At 43.5% G+C, this 15,423-nt stretch overlaps 1 protein-coding gene across 1 annotated transcript in view; it reads right to left on the reverse strand.

The window, feature by feature from the left end:
* The window catches only part of LOC110536392 (E3 ubiquitin-protein ligase znrf3-like), a 205,458-nt gene extending 195,608 nt beyond the window's left edge, over positions 1–9,850 (reverse strand). Inside the window, exon 1 of the mRNA XM_036936352.1 lies at positions 9,458–9,850. Coding sequence (XP_036792247.1) covers positions 9,458–9,688 — 231 coding nt within the window. The 5' untranslated portion in view covers positions 9,689–9,850. The remainder of the gene's footprint in view (positions 1–9,457) is intronic.
* Positions 9,851–15,423: the final 5,573 nt, after the last annotated feature.

Genomic DNA, 15,423 nt, shown 5'->3' on the forward strand with positions numbered 1-15,423 from the left:
AGAGAGACACAGAGAGAGAGAGAGACAGAGAGAAAGAGACACAGAGAAAGAGACACAGCGAAATAAAGAGAGATAAAGAGAGAGATAGAGAAAGAGACACAGAGAGATAAAGAGAGAGAGAGACAGAGAAAGAGACACAGAGAGAGAGAGACAGAGAAAGAGACACAGAGAGAGAGAGACAGAGAAAGAGACACAGAGAGAGAGACAGAGAAAGAGACACAGAGAGAGAGAGACAGAGAAAGAGACACAGAGAGAGAGAGACAGAGAAAGAGACAGAGAAAGAGATAAAGAGACAGAGACAGAGAAAGAGAGAGAAGGAGAGAAAGAGAGAGACACAGAGAGAGAGAGAGAGACAGAGAAAGAGACACAGAGAAAGAGACAGAGAGAGAGAGAGACACACACAGAAAGAGACAGAGAGAGACAGAGAGAGAGACAGAGAGAGAGACACAGAGAGAGACAGAGAGACAGAGAGATACAGAGAAAGAGACAGAGAGAGAGAGAGACAGAGAGAGAGAGACACAGAGAGAGACAGAGAGACAGAGAGACAGAGAGATACAGAGAAAGTGACAGAGAGATAGATAGAGAGAGAGATAGAAAAAGAGACACAGAGAGAGACAGAGAGACAGAGAGATACAGAGAAAGTGACAGAGAGATAGATAGAGAGAGAGAGAGATAGAAAAAGAGACACAGAGAGATAGAGAGAGAGAGAGAGACAGAGAAAGAGACAGAGAGACACAGAGAGATAAAGAGAGAGAGAGAGAGAGACAAAGAGAGAGAGAGAGAGAGAGAGAGACAGAGAGAGAGAGAGAGACACAGAGAGATAAAGAGAGAGAGAAAAAAAGCAGCCTCAAATGACTGGCTGGAAGTTGAAAGCGTAGCAGGGTGGCGGTTAAAGTGACGAAAGCACTTAAAATACAGCTGCCACAGCGAAACCAATACATGGAGAAAGCAGGCGAGCAGGGCAGGGTTAACCATCTAAACCCTATAGCTGAAAGGAGCTAGCTTCTTGTGTACTGCTACTGTTGCTTGGCGGCAGGCGGGGCAATGGAGCTGGCGAGGCAGTGGGGCGGCCGGCACTGGGCTGGGAGGCGTACTGTGTGTTCCGGGTACCTCCCGTCTCGTCCTGGCCCATTATGGCCTCCTCTCTTGGGGTTTCCAGCCTGTGGCCTCCCGACAGAGAGACAGAGACAGAAGCGCTGCCTGGTTCCCTCAACCAAGCTCTCATTATAGTCTAAATGCAGCAGGACAGAACTCCATCGCCAACTCCTGCTTCCTGTCCTGTTCCCTTGCTCTGTCTCTGAGCTGAGACGAAAGGAGGTATAGAGTCCAGTTTATTGGCTTGGGATGTTCATTTTGCTGACTTAGTTGGTATGTGCAGTTGTGTATAGACTTCATGAAGGTCAGGCTAAGCTACTGTATAGACACCATGAAGGTCAGACTAAGCTACTGTATAGACATCATGAAGGTCAGACTAAGCTACTGTATAGACATCATGAAGGTCAGACTAAGCTACTGTATAGACATCATGAAGGTCAGACTAAGCTACTGTATAGACATCATGAAGGTCAGACTAAGCTACTGTATAGACATCATGAAGGTCAGACTAAGCTACTGTATAGACACCATGAAGGTCAGACTAAGCTACTGTATAGACATCATGAAGGTCAGACTAAGCTACTGTATAGACATCATGAAGGTCAGACTAAGCTACTGTATAGACACCATGAAGGTCAGACTAAGCTACTGTATAGACATCATGAAGGTCAGACTAAGTTACTGTATAGACATCATGAAGGTCAGACTAAACTACTGTATAGACACCATGAAGGTCAGACTAAGCTACTGTATAGACATCATGAAGGTCAGACTAAGCTACTGTATAGACATCATGAAGGTCAGACTAAGTTACTGTATGGACTTCACGAAGGTCAGACTAAGCTACTGTATAGACATCATGAAGGTCAGACTAAGCTACTGTATAGACATCATGAAGGTCAGACTAAGCTACTGTATAGACATCATGAAAGTCAGACTAAGCTACTGTATAGACATCATGAAGGTCAGACTAAGTTACTGTATAGATATCATGAAGGTCAGACTAAGCTACTGTATAGACATCATGAAGGTCAGACTAAGCTACTGTATAGACATCATGAAGGTCAGACTAAGTTACTGTATAGACATCATGAAGGTCAGACTAAGCTACTGTATAGACATCATGAAGGTCAGACTAAGTTACAGTATAGACATCATGAAGGTCAGACTAAGTTACTGTATAGATATCATGTAGGTCAGACTAAGCTACTGTATAGACATGAAGATCAGACTAAGTTACAGTATAGACATCATGAAGGTCAGACTAAGTTACTGTATAGACATCATGAAGGTCAGACTAAGTTACTGTATAGACATCATGAAGGTCAGACTAAGTTACTGTATAGACATCATGTAGGTCAGACTAAGCTACTGTATAGACATCATGAAGGTCAGACTAAGCTACTGTATAGACATCATGAAGGTCAGACTAAGCTAATGTATAGGACAGGGGTATTCAACTCTGACCCTAAGAGGTCCGGAGCCTGCTGGTTTTCTGTTCTACCTGATAATGAATTAGTACCACCTGGTGTCCCAGGTCTAAATCAGTCCCTAATTAGAGGGGAACAATGAACAAAACAAGTGGCTCTGGCTTCGAGGTTCAGAGTTGAGTTTGAAGGGTATAGGTTGTTCATATTCAAAGAAATAACTCACTTAATGTAGAAACATATCAACAACAGTGGTTGATATTTGATGCAGTATAATGTAATGAGTGAGACGCAGAGCCCAAGATGCTCAGCTGTCTGCCTGTCTGTCTTTCCTGTACCTTTATTTCACAGGAAGTTTGAGTCTTTCCAAGGAGGAAGTGAAACGAAAGCCACATATTCTCTTTGGTTCTTGTTTGAAGACACTATGAGTTCCATCTGGGGCCGACGGGCGCTGACGCTAACACTGCCACATCCCAGCCTGCCTCGGTCCCTGTCTCAGTCTCTGACTGACTGTCTCGGTCTCTCTCCCTCTGCCTCAGGATCTGCCTCTTAACTCTGACTCTCCCTGTCCCCATCTCAGCCTCTGTCCCTGCCGCCAACTCTGCCTCTCCCAGTCCCGGTCTCAGCCTCCAACTCTGCCTCTCCCTGTCCTCGTCTCAGCCTCTGTCCATGCCTCCAACTCTGCCTCTCCCTGTCCCCGTCTCAGGCTCTGTCCCTGCCTCTCCCTGTCCCCGACTCAGGCTCTGTCCCTGCCTCCAACTCTCTCTCCCTGTCCCCATCTCAGCCTCTGTCCCTGCCTCCAACTCTGCCTCTCCCTGTCCCCGTCTCAGCCTCTGTCCTGCCTCCAACTCTGTCTCTCCCTGTCCCCGTCTCAGCCTCTGTCCCTGCCTCCAACTCTGTCTCTCCCTGTCCCCGTCTCAGCCTCTGTCCCTGCCTCCAACTCTGCCTCTCCCAGTCCCCGTCTCAGCCTCTACTTGTTCCTCGAGCTCCTCTCTCTCACATGCTGCTGACAGCACTGCCCCGCTGCAGGGAAATCAGACCATGTGATGAGATGAGATGCAGGCAGCTTCCCTCGCTGGGCTAAAAGAACAGTCAACAGTCAACTTGGCCTGGGGAGAGACAATCTGGAGATGATAGGTGATATATATGGTGAGCAGATGCCTTCATTTCAACTTCATCAGGACCAAGAAAACCAATGGTGACACTGGTAACTGCAGGTATTATGAAGTTATAATGCATTGTAAGACTTGTTATAAAGCATATGACCTCCTTTATAATATGTTATTATCGTCTCATGATGAATCATGTTTGTCATGCCACTGCACTGACTGACTGATGCTATGCTAATGTTAAATGGTAAAAATAGAAGTGTCACTATGGTGACACTTGGGTGGTGGTCTAGTAACCCTTTGTGCATCCCATTATAAAATGTCATCCCAAACCAGGAAGAAGAATCAGTAGCTCCTCCTCCCGTGCAGATCAGGTCTTAGACCCAAATAGAACAATATTCCCTACATAGTGCACTACTTTAGACCAGAGCCCTATGGTGGTGATACCATCCAACTGGGTAAATATTGGTTGGCATGGTGATAGTGAACCTGAGCTCACCGTCTGTTGCACGAATGGTTCCACCTGGGCAAATCAGGCGGGGGTTGGTAGTGGTGGGGGTTGGTAGTGGTAGGGGTTGGTATTGGTGGAGGATGGTAGTGGTGGGGGTTGGTAGTGGTAGGGGTTGGTATTGGTGGAGGATGGTAGTGGTGGGGGTTGGTAGTGGTGGGTAGTGGTAGTGGTGGGTAGTGGTAGTGGTGGGGGTTGGTAGTGGTGGGGGTTGGTAGTGGTGGGGGTTGGTAGTGGTAGTGGTGTGTGTTGGTAGTGGTGTGTGTTGGTAGTGGTAGTGGTGGGGGTTGGTAGTGGTAGTGGTGGGGGTGGGGGTTGGTAGTGGTAGTGGTGGGGGTTGGTAGTGGTGGGGGTTGGTAGTGGTGGGGGTTGGTAGTGGTGGGGGTTGGTAGTGGTGGGGGTTGGTAGTGGTGGGGGTTGGTAGAGGTGGGGGTTGGTAGAGGTGGGGGTTGGTAGTGGTAGTGGTAGTGGTGGGGGTTGGTAGTGGTAGTGGTTGTGGGGGCGGTCATGCCATCGTGACACCGTGTCACGGTGTTTGCCATTGTCAACACCGCCGATGAAACGGAGCTGATGAAATAGCACACTGACGCTTCTTACACCAGGGTTCGGAGTTATACACCATCACATTCCCATTCAGACAACGCCTCTTGTAGCAGGGTTCGATGTGATATGCTGCAACATTCATACCCCCACACCGTATTCAATGGCAATGAAGACAAACATCGCAAACTAGTCAAAACTGCAAACCCAAAACATGAAGCAACAATGCCTTATAGCAATGTAGCACTACATTCTATAACAATGACTCTGGCTACAGTAAACCCACTGTTTCACAACACTTCACACCAGCTGAAGTTGAGGAGCCAATGAGGATTTATTTATTTATTTATATACAGTGGTGAGTAGAGAACAAGTATTTGATACACTGCCGATTTTGCAGGTTTCCCTACTTACAAAACATGTAGAGGTCTGTAATTTTTATCATAGGTACACTTCAACTGTGAGAGAAGGAATCTAAAACAAAAATCTAGAAAATCACATTGTATGATTTTGAAGTAATTCATTTGCATTTTATTGCATGACATAAGTATTTGATACATCAGAAAAGCAGAACTTAATATTTGTTAATATAACCTTTGTTTGCAATTACAGAGATCATACGTTTCCTGTAGTTCTTGACCAGGTTTGCACACACTGCAGCAGGGATTTTGGCCCTCTCCTCCAAACAGACCTTCTCCAGATCCTTCAGGTTTCGGGGCTGTCGCTGGGCAATACGGACTTTCAGCCCTCTCCAAAGATTTTCTATTGGGTTCAGGTCTGGAGACTGGCTAGGCCACTCCAGGACCTTGAGATGCTTCTTACGGAGCCACTCTTTAGTTGCCCTGGCTGTGTGTTTCAGATAGTTGTCATGCTGGAAGACCAAGCCACGACCCATCTTCAATGCTCTTACTGAGGGAAGGAGGTTGTTGGCCAAGATTTTGCGATACATGGCCACATCCATCCTCCCCTCAATCTGTCCTGTCCCCTTCGCAGAAAAGCATCCCCAAAGAATGATGTTTCCACCTCCGTGCTTCACGGTTGGGATGGTGTTCTTGGGGTTGTACTCATCATTCTTCTTCCTCCAAACACGGCGAGTGGAGTTTAGACCAAAAAGCTCTATTTTTGTCTCATCAGACCATATGACCTCCCCTGGATCATCCAGATGGTCATTGGCAAACTTCAGACGGGCCTGGACATGCGCTGGCTTGAGCAGGGGGACCTTGCGTGTGCTGCAGGATTTTTATCCATGACGGCATAGTGTGTTACTAATGGTTTTCTTTGAGACTGTGGTCCCAGCTCTCTTCAGGTCATTGACCAGGTCCTGCCGTGTAGTTCTGGGCTGATCCCTCACCTTCCTCATGGTCATTGATGCCCCACGAGGTGAGATCTTACATGGAGCCCCAGACCGAGGAATATTGACCGTCATCTTGAACTTCCTCCATTTTCTAAAAATTGCGCCAACAGTTGTTGCCTTCTCACCTTGCTGCTTGCCTATTGTCCTGTAGCCCATCCCAGCCTTGTGCAGGTCTACAATTTAACCCTGATGTCCTTACACAGCTCTCTGGTCTTGGCCATTGTGGAGAGGTTGGAGTCTGTTTGATTGAGTGTGTGGACAAATGTCTTTTATACAGGTAACGAGTTCAAACAGATGCAGTTAATACAGGTAATGAGTGGAGAACAGGAGGGCTTCTTAAATAAAAACTAACAGGTCTGTGAGAGCCGGAATTCTTACTGGTTGGTAGGTGATCAAATACTTATGTCATGCAATAAAATGCAAATTAATTACTTAAAAATCATACAATGTGATTTTCTGGATTTTTGTTTTCGATTCCGTCTCTCACAGTTGAAGTGTACCTATGATAAAACATTACAGACCTCTACATGCTTTGTAAGTAGGAAAACCTGCAAAATCTGCAGTGTATCAAAGACTTGTTCTCCCCACTGTGTGTGTATATATATATATATATATATATATATATATATATATATATATATATAGATAGATAGAGAGAGAGATTTTTTGGAATTATAGTTGCAGTTTTTGAACATTTCAAATATCATTGTTTTAAATCAGTGCACACGCAATCACTCTCTCTCCATCAACTCCATCCAAACTGCATACACAATAGATAATAATGTTCTAGATTATAGTCCTGTATATAGATGTCCTAGCCTACCTCTTTCAGGTAAGAAATCCAATGCAGTATTAGCCTCATATTCAGCTAATTAATGATGGGTTAAGCATAATACGCTTCTAACTCATTGCCCCTGTCTCTTGCGCAATACCCAAGCACCTGTGCTCTCCTGGCCTCCTTAGCTCTTGGAGTCCCAAGCAGCTAGACTAGAATAGCTTGCTGGACAATTTGTTTTTAGCATTTCTTAAACCAATAGACTATTCGAAAAGGGACGCAGGCACTTTTTTTGATTAATGTTAAATACGGCAGCCAACAGAACTCAATGGTAGTTTGACAGAAGAGTGAGCGTCCGATGGAGGTAGGCTACAGCAGTTATTTATTCAGACCCATAACCATTCAATCTCTGTTAAGAGAAGGACAGAACAGGAGTGGTATTGGACAAACTGTCCCTCTTCTTTATATAGAAGGACAGAGAACAGGAGTGGTATTGGACAACCTGTCCCTCATCTTTATATAGAAGGACAGAGAATAGGAGTGGTATTGGACAAAATGTCCCTCTTCTTTCTATAGAAGGACAGATAATAGGAGTGGTATTGGTATTGGACAAACTGTCCCTCTTCTTTATATAGAAGGACAGAGAACAGGAGTGGTATTGGACAAACTGTTCCTCTTCTTTATATAGAAGGACAGAGAACAGGAGTGGTATTGGACAAACTGTTCCTCTTCTTTATATAGAAGGACAGAGAACAGGAGTGGTCAGAACACTATGTTAGCAAAGAAAGCAAATCTAAATAGATGTGGTTTACAATGTAAAGCTGAGGTCTGACATTTCTGTGTGGTTAGCAAGCCAAGCCAAATGGCCAAAGAACACTATGTGTATAAACAGTCAAACAGGATCCGTTTCTGTGCTAAATATTCTGTCCTTTGATCCTAACGTTCTCCAGCAACATGCTACTTTCATTGCACAATATGACAACTGGTTGCCATTTTTATGAAAATACATTCGTGAATGCACACGCGGACACACACACACACGCACCATCCGATCAAGTTCTCTTCAGGAACGCCTGTACTCTCCTGTGGCGCTGTACTGTAATTTCACAGTATGTGTTAGAAAGCAGTACATGTCTTACTGACAGACGACGTTATAGATTCCTGTGACGATCCTAACAGGACCCAGATACTATATGGCATATATGAAGACTAATGTGCAAACAGGTCACTCGTTACTTCATTAAACATGTAGGTTAGCACAAAAATAGTCATAATTGATTATTTTCTACCTAATCATGGTCATATGTACTGTAGCAGTGCTAATCCCCAACTAGGATTTACTACACTATGAAATACTCCTTACGGGTTTTAATCAATGTTAAAATATTATAAGTTACAGTCTATCATGTTTTCTTTAATATAATGAACATTCGCTATATTCCACACAACAAAAAAGGGTGTCAGGGATTCAGTCACTACATTCTTTACCCAAGGCACACTTCACTTCAGCGGGCTTTTAGGTCCATTTTCACAACTCTCCCCACTAAAATACTGTCCTTTTCAAACTTCATACAGTCACTGCACGTTCGCCAGTTAACAAATTCAACTTTTATTTACAAGATGACTGCTTCAGAGAAAGTTCCCTTGTCCCGGTATAGCTTTCAAAATCAGCACAGAGAGTCATAGGCCACATTGTCGCGTTTTTATGTAGGCTCCAGCAGGGTTGGAGGGGGCCGTGGCGTGGGCTAAACATCACAAGGCGTCAGGCTTGGACAGCTATCAAAGGCTTTAGTACACTTGCCCGGTGGTGCTTACGGGAAATGATTACGCACATGGTTAGTGGAGTAACTGTGGACTGTAAAACGACCGTACCAAAACGAAGTAACTTAGTTGGCACTGGGTACACAAAAATTGTATATCCTTGTTATTCCAAAACGCACAACATTCTACAAGTTAATGGCCTGGGATAGTGTGTTGTCTTTTTATTTTGTTACAAAATACCTGCACACAATCACTAGCCTAGTCATGCTTCAAAGACGTTTTCTGTGTTGAAGATTGATACAGAGTTACTTCACAGCGAGGCGGGACAGTAGGTGTGCAGAGTTGTTTAAGTTCCATTGGTTGAATTGACGAAAATAATAAGTAAATTAGGAAAACAAACAATTTCCCACCAACTAATTGAGCCCGAAATGATCTATGCCACTGAATCAAATCACGTGCCGTTATTGGACATAACGTTCCTTGATTAGTTCTAGACAATATTTGATGGAGCTGTGACCAACTAACCATAATCTCTATCAATTGTAACTCTGATCAGGTCATGATGAACAACTTGAATGAGTTTCCTGTGTAATAACTATGTTTAAAAACTCTATCTGAGGGTGAGAAATAATCGTTATTGAATGTATATGCCATGTGAACTTCTATCCAGGAAAGTGCATGTTTCATTGTGAATGAGTTACATAAGATAGAAGCCATGTTGTAACCACATATGCTAGTACCATTCTCTCTTTCTCACTAACACACACACACACACAGTAGACTACAACTCAAAAAGTTTTAGAGTAGAGCAAGAAAGCATGCCGAGCTGTGGCAACATATTGGACATGGCATGCGCAGTTGCGCACAACTGAACTGAGTTTTACATACTTGTACAATCTCGCCCTCCGCGCTGATAGTGGCTCCTGCCTTTGAGAATCGTCCTTGCAACCCTGTCGTGTATGTAGTATAATCTCCATTTGGACTGGACTCAAACAGCACTACTTCCACAAAAGCCGTATCCTTGGCGAAAACCGTTCCAATAGAAGTGGTAACCACGATGATCATCAAGACTACAGAATCGGCTACACTCTCTAACCTCCTGCTTGGTAAAATCATCATCTTGCCGGTTGGATATGCACCGATCGGAACATAATTTCCCAGGGTGATTAGGTGATGGTGCTGAAATTGAATCTGAAGCGAGATCGATGCGTCAAAAGAGCGTGTTTATTTCACTATTGCAGCCTTGTCAATTACATTGCTCGCTTCTTAACGTTCCCTCTCTTTCTCTTTCTCCCTCCCTCCCTCCCTCTCTCTCTCTATTTCTCACTCACTCACCCCCTCTCTCTCCAGCGCTACAAAGCGGATCTCCTTTTGATCTCCAAACACGTGATTTTTGTTGATTTTTTTTCATCCCAAAAGGGTTATCCCCACCCACCAATCTTCCTGACCCGCTACTTTCCACTCCCCGCTCTGAAGTGCCAGCACTCTGTTAAGGACGCACGGCGCATTCACTTGTGCTTCAGGCGCTATAAATCGAGAAGTATGCTTTATACCTCGAATGGACGCCAAGTAGCCAATCATTCTAGCAAAAATGATACATTTGAGCAGACATAGCCAAATAGAGGTTTGCTTTAGGTATGGACGTGAGATGTAATAGCCAACGTGGTTAAACTATTCTTTAACGCTGTTAGGCTGTGTCTTGTTGAAGGGGCGATTCGCGCTTAACTATCTTTCTAAACTCCTCGGTCCGGCCAAACGCTACGCCACAGTTTAGGAAAGATTCGCTCAGGATCGAAGTTCTTGAAGATAGGAACGACCTTAAAAGAACCATTACGCTTGTCAAACCGCTCCATTATTTAAGCCGGCTAAGTTTTTCTACCTCCATTCAGTTCTGTTTACCTGTTGGTTAGAACTGTGTCTATTTGTGTCACCGGGCATTACATTAATGATCCATCTGCCCGTATTGGGAGAGATTAAGAAGTTACAAAGTAGTCTGTAGTTTCCGGTGGGTTTTTGTTGTGACGACTGGAAGCATATTTAAGAAATAAAAAGCACAGTTTAAGCTTACACTTTGTACACGTTTTATGAATAATCCTTTACAAATTCTTATAAATGTCTAAATGTTTTCATCTATATATATATATATATATATATGAAAACATTTAGACATATATATATACATATATATATTTTTTTAAGTATAAATGCTAAGGATTGTCATGCTAAATGTGTATACATGTTGACAAATAAAGAAATACACTGAGTGTACAAAACATTAGGAACACCGGATGCTGGCTCCAGTGCTTCCCACAGTTGTGTCAAGTTGGCTGGATGTTCTTTGGGTGGTGGACCATTATTGATACACACGGGAAACTGTTCAGTGTGAAAAACCCAGCACTTCATCTTTTGACTTGCCCATTTACCCTCTGAATGGCACACATACACAATCCATGTCTGAATTGTCTCAAGGCTTATAAAAATCCTTCTTTAACCCGTCTCCTCATCTGAATTTACCAAGTGACATCAATAAGGATTTCAACTGGATTCAAACCCAGGCTGTTTCTCCAGCACCCAGGCACTGCCATGAACCATGTAGCATACAAACAAACACCTCTCTCTCTCTCTCTCTCTTTCTCTCTCTCTTTTGAGTCCCAAAAGTAATGCACTATATGCCAGTTGGAACACAGTCTTTGCCTGGGAGGCAGATAGGCTTCTTTCAAAACAGACACGTATCTTATGTGTAATTCCAGTGTCTGAATAAGTGGAGTACTGTGCAGCGTTGTGTAGGTTTCACTACTTAATACATAAAGATAATGGCATATTAACCAAAGTCGTCGTTAGCTGTTTTGTAGTGCATCCAAAGTGGTCAAAATCACTTATTTTTTGTTCTGTCACCCCTCAAATTTCTATTATCTTTAAAGGAGGTTTAGCATCTCTCCACTACATGGATGCTCTCTGTCAATACAGTGTTTTAATTGTTTCCCTCATATAAATATTTGTGAATACTGTTTTGATGTACTCTGTCTGCCATGGATTGTATATATCACTGACTACCGTCATGGGGAATGTTCTCCTAAACAATACAGACAATGTACGTAGCATTAGGTAGCATTATCATTTTTGACCAGATACCGATGATGCTATCAGGACACAACATTATCAATGAACAGTAGATAAGGGGCACTTATTTTGTCTATAGAGATTACTCTTCATCAGGGTGAATTGAGGTTTTTATACGAAGCCTGCCCTCTGCTGGTTAGTAAATTACCTCCAAGCACAATAAAATGAGCCCTTGTTGTGCCCAATAATCTCTCTTTCTGAAGTGTGCATTTGTTCACCACTCCCCACAAATGTAAAAGCATTATATTAGAGTTGGAGAAGGCTAGAGAGAGTTTCATATCTATATCTTTTAAATCAATGAAGAGAAGTGAACAAGTGCACACTTCAGGATAAAATAGATCTTATTGTACGCAGCCTTAAACTAATCCCCTAGGAACTCCAAGTGAATCTGAACAAATGTTATATAAAACCCATATGGCAGCTGCTCTATTTAAAACCCATATGGCAGCTGCTCTATTTAAAACCCATATGGCAGCTGCTCTATATAAAACCCATATGGCAGCTGCTCTATTTAAAACCCATATGGCAGCTGCTCTATTTAAAACCCATATGGCAGCTGCTCTATATAAAACCCATATGGCAGCTGCTCTATATAAAACCCATATGGCAGCTGCTCTATTTAAAACCCATATGGCAGCTGCTCTATATAAAACCCATATGGCAGCTGCTCTATATAAAACCCATATGGCAGCTGCTCTATATAAAACTCATATGGCAGCTGCTCTATATAAAACCCATATGGCAGCTGCTCTATATAAAACCCATATGGCAGCTGCTCTATATAAAACCCATATGGCAGCTGCTCTATATAAAACCCATATGGCAGCTGCTCTATATAAAAACCCATATGGCAGCTGCTCTATATAAAACCCATATGGCAGCTGCTCTATATAAAACTCATATGGCAGCTGCTCTATATAAAACCCATATGGCAGCTGCTCTATATAAAACCCATATGGCAGCTGCTCTAACATTCTTTTTACAAATAATTTCAGATCTACACAAGTGCTTCTTCTTCTTCTTCGTCTTCTTCTTCTTCAGAAAGTAGGGCCTAGGGTCTAAGGGTTAGGGTCTCTAGGGGGTTGTTTCTGGATAGATCCATTCCTCTGTCATCAACTCCCACAGCCACCTGTGGGCTCTCCAAAACACCCTGTCCGGTTCTGTGTTCTCTCTCTATGGGCTGTGCTTTGGTTACAAACTCCCCCTGCACCCTAACAGGTATCAGCTGGATCCTCTACTCAGCTCACCTAAAAGTGTCACTGTCAGGAGAGATGGTTGTGTTGGTCGCTTCAATACAATTGGCAGTCTATGGCCATGGTATATTGTACCAGTGCCACCCCGATCTATGGGAGGTAAATCATTGGATCTGATTAATTTGATTCAATGCAATTAAATCTTTGAGGTCTGCATCCATAAAAATACAATGCGTTTATGCTCATTAATTATTTATTTATTTATTTTTTCCACCTTTATTTAACCAGGTAGGCCAGTTGAGAACAAGTTCTCATTTACAACTGCGATCTGGCCAAGATAAAGCAAAGCAGTGTGACAAAAACAACAACACAGAGTTACACATAAACAAACGTACAGTCAATAACACAATATAAAAATATATGTACAGTGTGTGCAAACGTAAAAGAGTAGGGAGGTAAGGCAATAAATAGGCCATAGAGGCGAAATAATGACAATTTAGCATTAACACTGGAGTGATAGATGTGCAGATGATGATGTGCAAGTAAAGATACTGGGGTGCAAAAGAGCAAGTAATAATATGGGGATGAGGTAGTCGGGTGTGCTATTTACAGATTGGCTGTGTACAGGTACTGTGATCGGTAAACTGCTCTGACAGTTACGTTGCCTCATTGCACACAGGCAATGAGGCAATGATCACTGAGATCCTGGTTGAAGACAGCAGAGGTGTATTTAGAGGTCAAGTTGGTCAGGATGATATCTAATCTAAGAGGGTGCCCATGGTTACAAATTTAGGGTTGTACCTGGTAGGTTCCTTGATAATTTGTGTGAGATTGAGGGCATCTAGCTTAGATTTTAGGATGGCCGGGGTGTTAAGCATGTCCCAGTTTAGGCCACCCAACAGTACGAATTATGAAGATAGATGGGGGGCAATCAATTCACATATGGTGTCCAGGGCACAGCTGTGGGCTGAAGGTATATAACAAGCGGCAACGGTGAGAGACTTGTTTCTGGAAAGGTGGATTTTTAAAAGTAGAAGCTCAAAGTCTTTGGGCACAGACCTGGAAAGTATGACAGAACTCTGCAGGCTATCTGTGCAGTAGATTTCAACTCCGCCCCCTTTGGCAGTTTTATCTTGTCGGAAAATGTTGTAGCTAGGGATGGAGATTTCAGTATTTTTGGTGACCTTCCTGAGCCAGGATTCCGACATGGTTAGGACATCCGGGTTGATGGAGTGTGCTAAAGCAGTGAATGTAAAAACCTTAGAGAGTAGGCTTCTAATGTTAACATGCATGAAACCAAGGTTTTACAGTTACATAATTAAACAAATGGGAGTGGAGCTAGGTGCTGCAGGGCCTGGGTTAACCTCAACATCACCAGACGAAAAGAGGAGGAATAGGATAAGGGTACGGCTAAAGGATGTAAGAACTGGTTGTCTAGTGCGTTCAGAACAGAGAGTAAAAGGAGCAGATTTCTGGGTGCGGAAGAATAGATTCAAGGCATAATGTACAGACAATGTTATGGAAGGATGTGAATACAGTGGAGATAAACCTAGGCATTGAGTGATGATGAGAGAGGATTTGTCTCTTTAGGCACCATTTAAGCCAGGTGAGGTCACAGCATGTGTGGGGGGTGAAACAAAAGGGTTTGCTAAGGCATATTGAGCAGGGCTGGAGGCTCTACAGTGAAATAAGACAATAATCACTAACCAGAACAGCAATGGACAAGGAATATTGACATTAGGGAGAGGCATGCGTAGCCGAGTGATCATAGGGTCGAGTGAGTAGCTAGGCGAGCTGGAGACACAGTGATTCAGACAGCTAGCCGGCCGGGGCTAGCAGAAGGGCCTTCGTCGCGATGGAAGAGCCTGTTGAAACCCCCTCGGACAGTTATATCGACAGACCAGTCGTAATGGATCGGCGGGGCGCCGTGTTGGCAGTAAAAGGGTCCAGGCCGATTGGCAAAATAGATATTGTAGTCCAAGAAAATGGCTGATGGACCTCTTCAGCTAGCCGGGAGATGGGATAAGCTTGAGGCTATCTCCAGGCTAATTGGTGCTTGCTTCGGGACAGAGATGTTAGCCAGGAGTAGTCACTCGGATAGCAGCTAGCTAGCCGGAAATGTGGAGATGTGGTAGAGAAAAAGCAGTCCGATATGCTCTGGGTTGATATCGCGCTGTGCAGACTGGCAGGAATTGACCGGGCTGATGTCCGAGTTAACGCTTATGACCGCTAGCAGTGGCTAACTAACTACTAGCTAGTTATCTGGCTAGCTCCTGATGGGTTCTAAAGGGTATAAAAATAGCAGATCCGTACCACATTGGGTGAGACGGGTTGCAGGAGGTTATGTTCAGTCCATAAATGGGAATTGAGATGAAAAAATACCAAAAAATGTATACGAAATATATACGAAGAAAAATATATATACATGGGAAGGGACGGGACGGGACAAGACAACAGACATCTGACTGCTACGCCATCTTGGATTGTCTATGGTTATTTTGCTTACAGCTAATTGCTCACTGCCAACCTGTAACATCTTAT

The sequence above is a fragment of the Oncorhynchus mykiss genome, chromosome 11 (genome assembly GCF_013265735.2).
Source record: "Oncorhynchus mykiss isolate Arlee chromosome 11, USDA_OmykA_1.1, whole genome shotgun sequence".
Taxonomy (NCBI): Eukaryota; Metazoa; Chordata; class Actinopteri; order Salmoniformes; family Salmonidae; genus Oncorhynchus; species Oncorhynchus mykiss.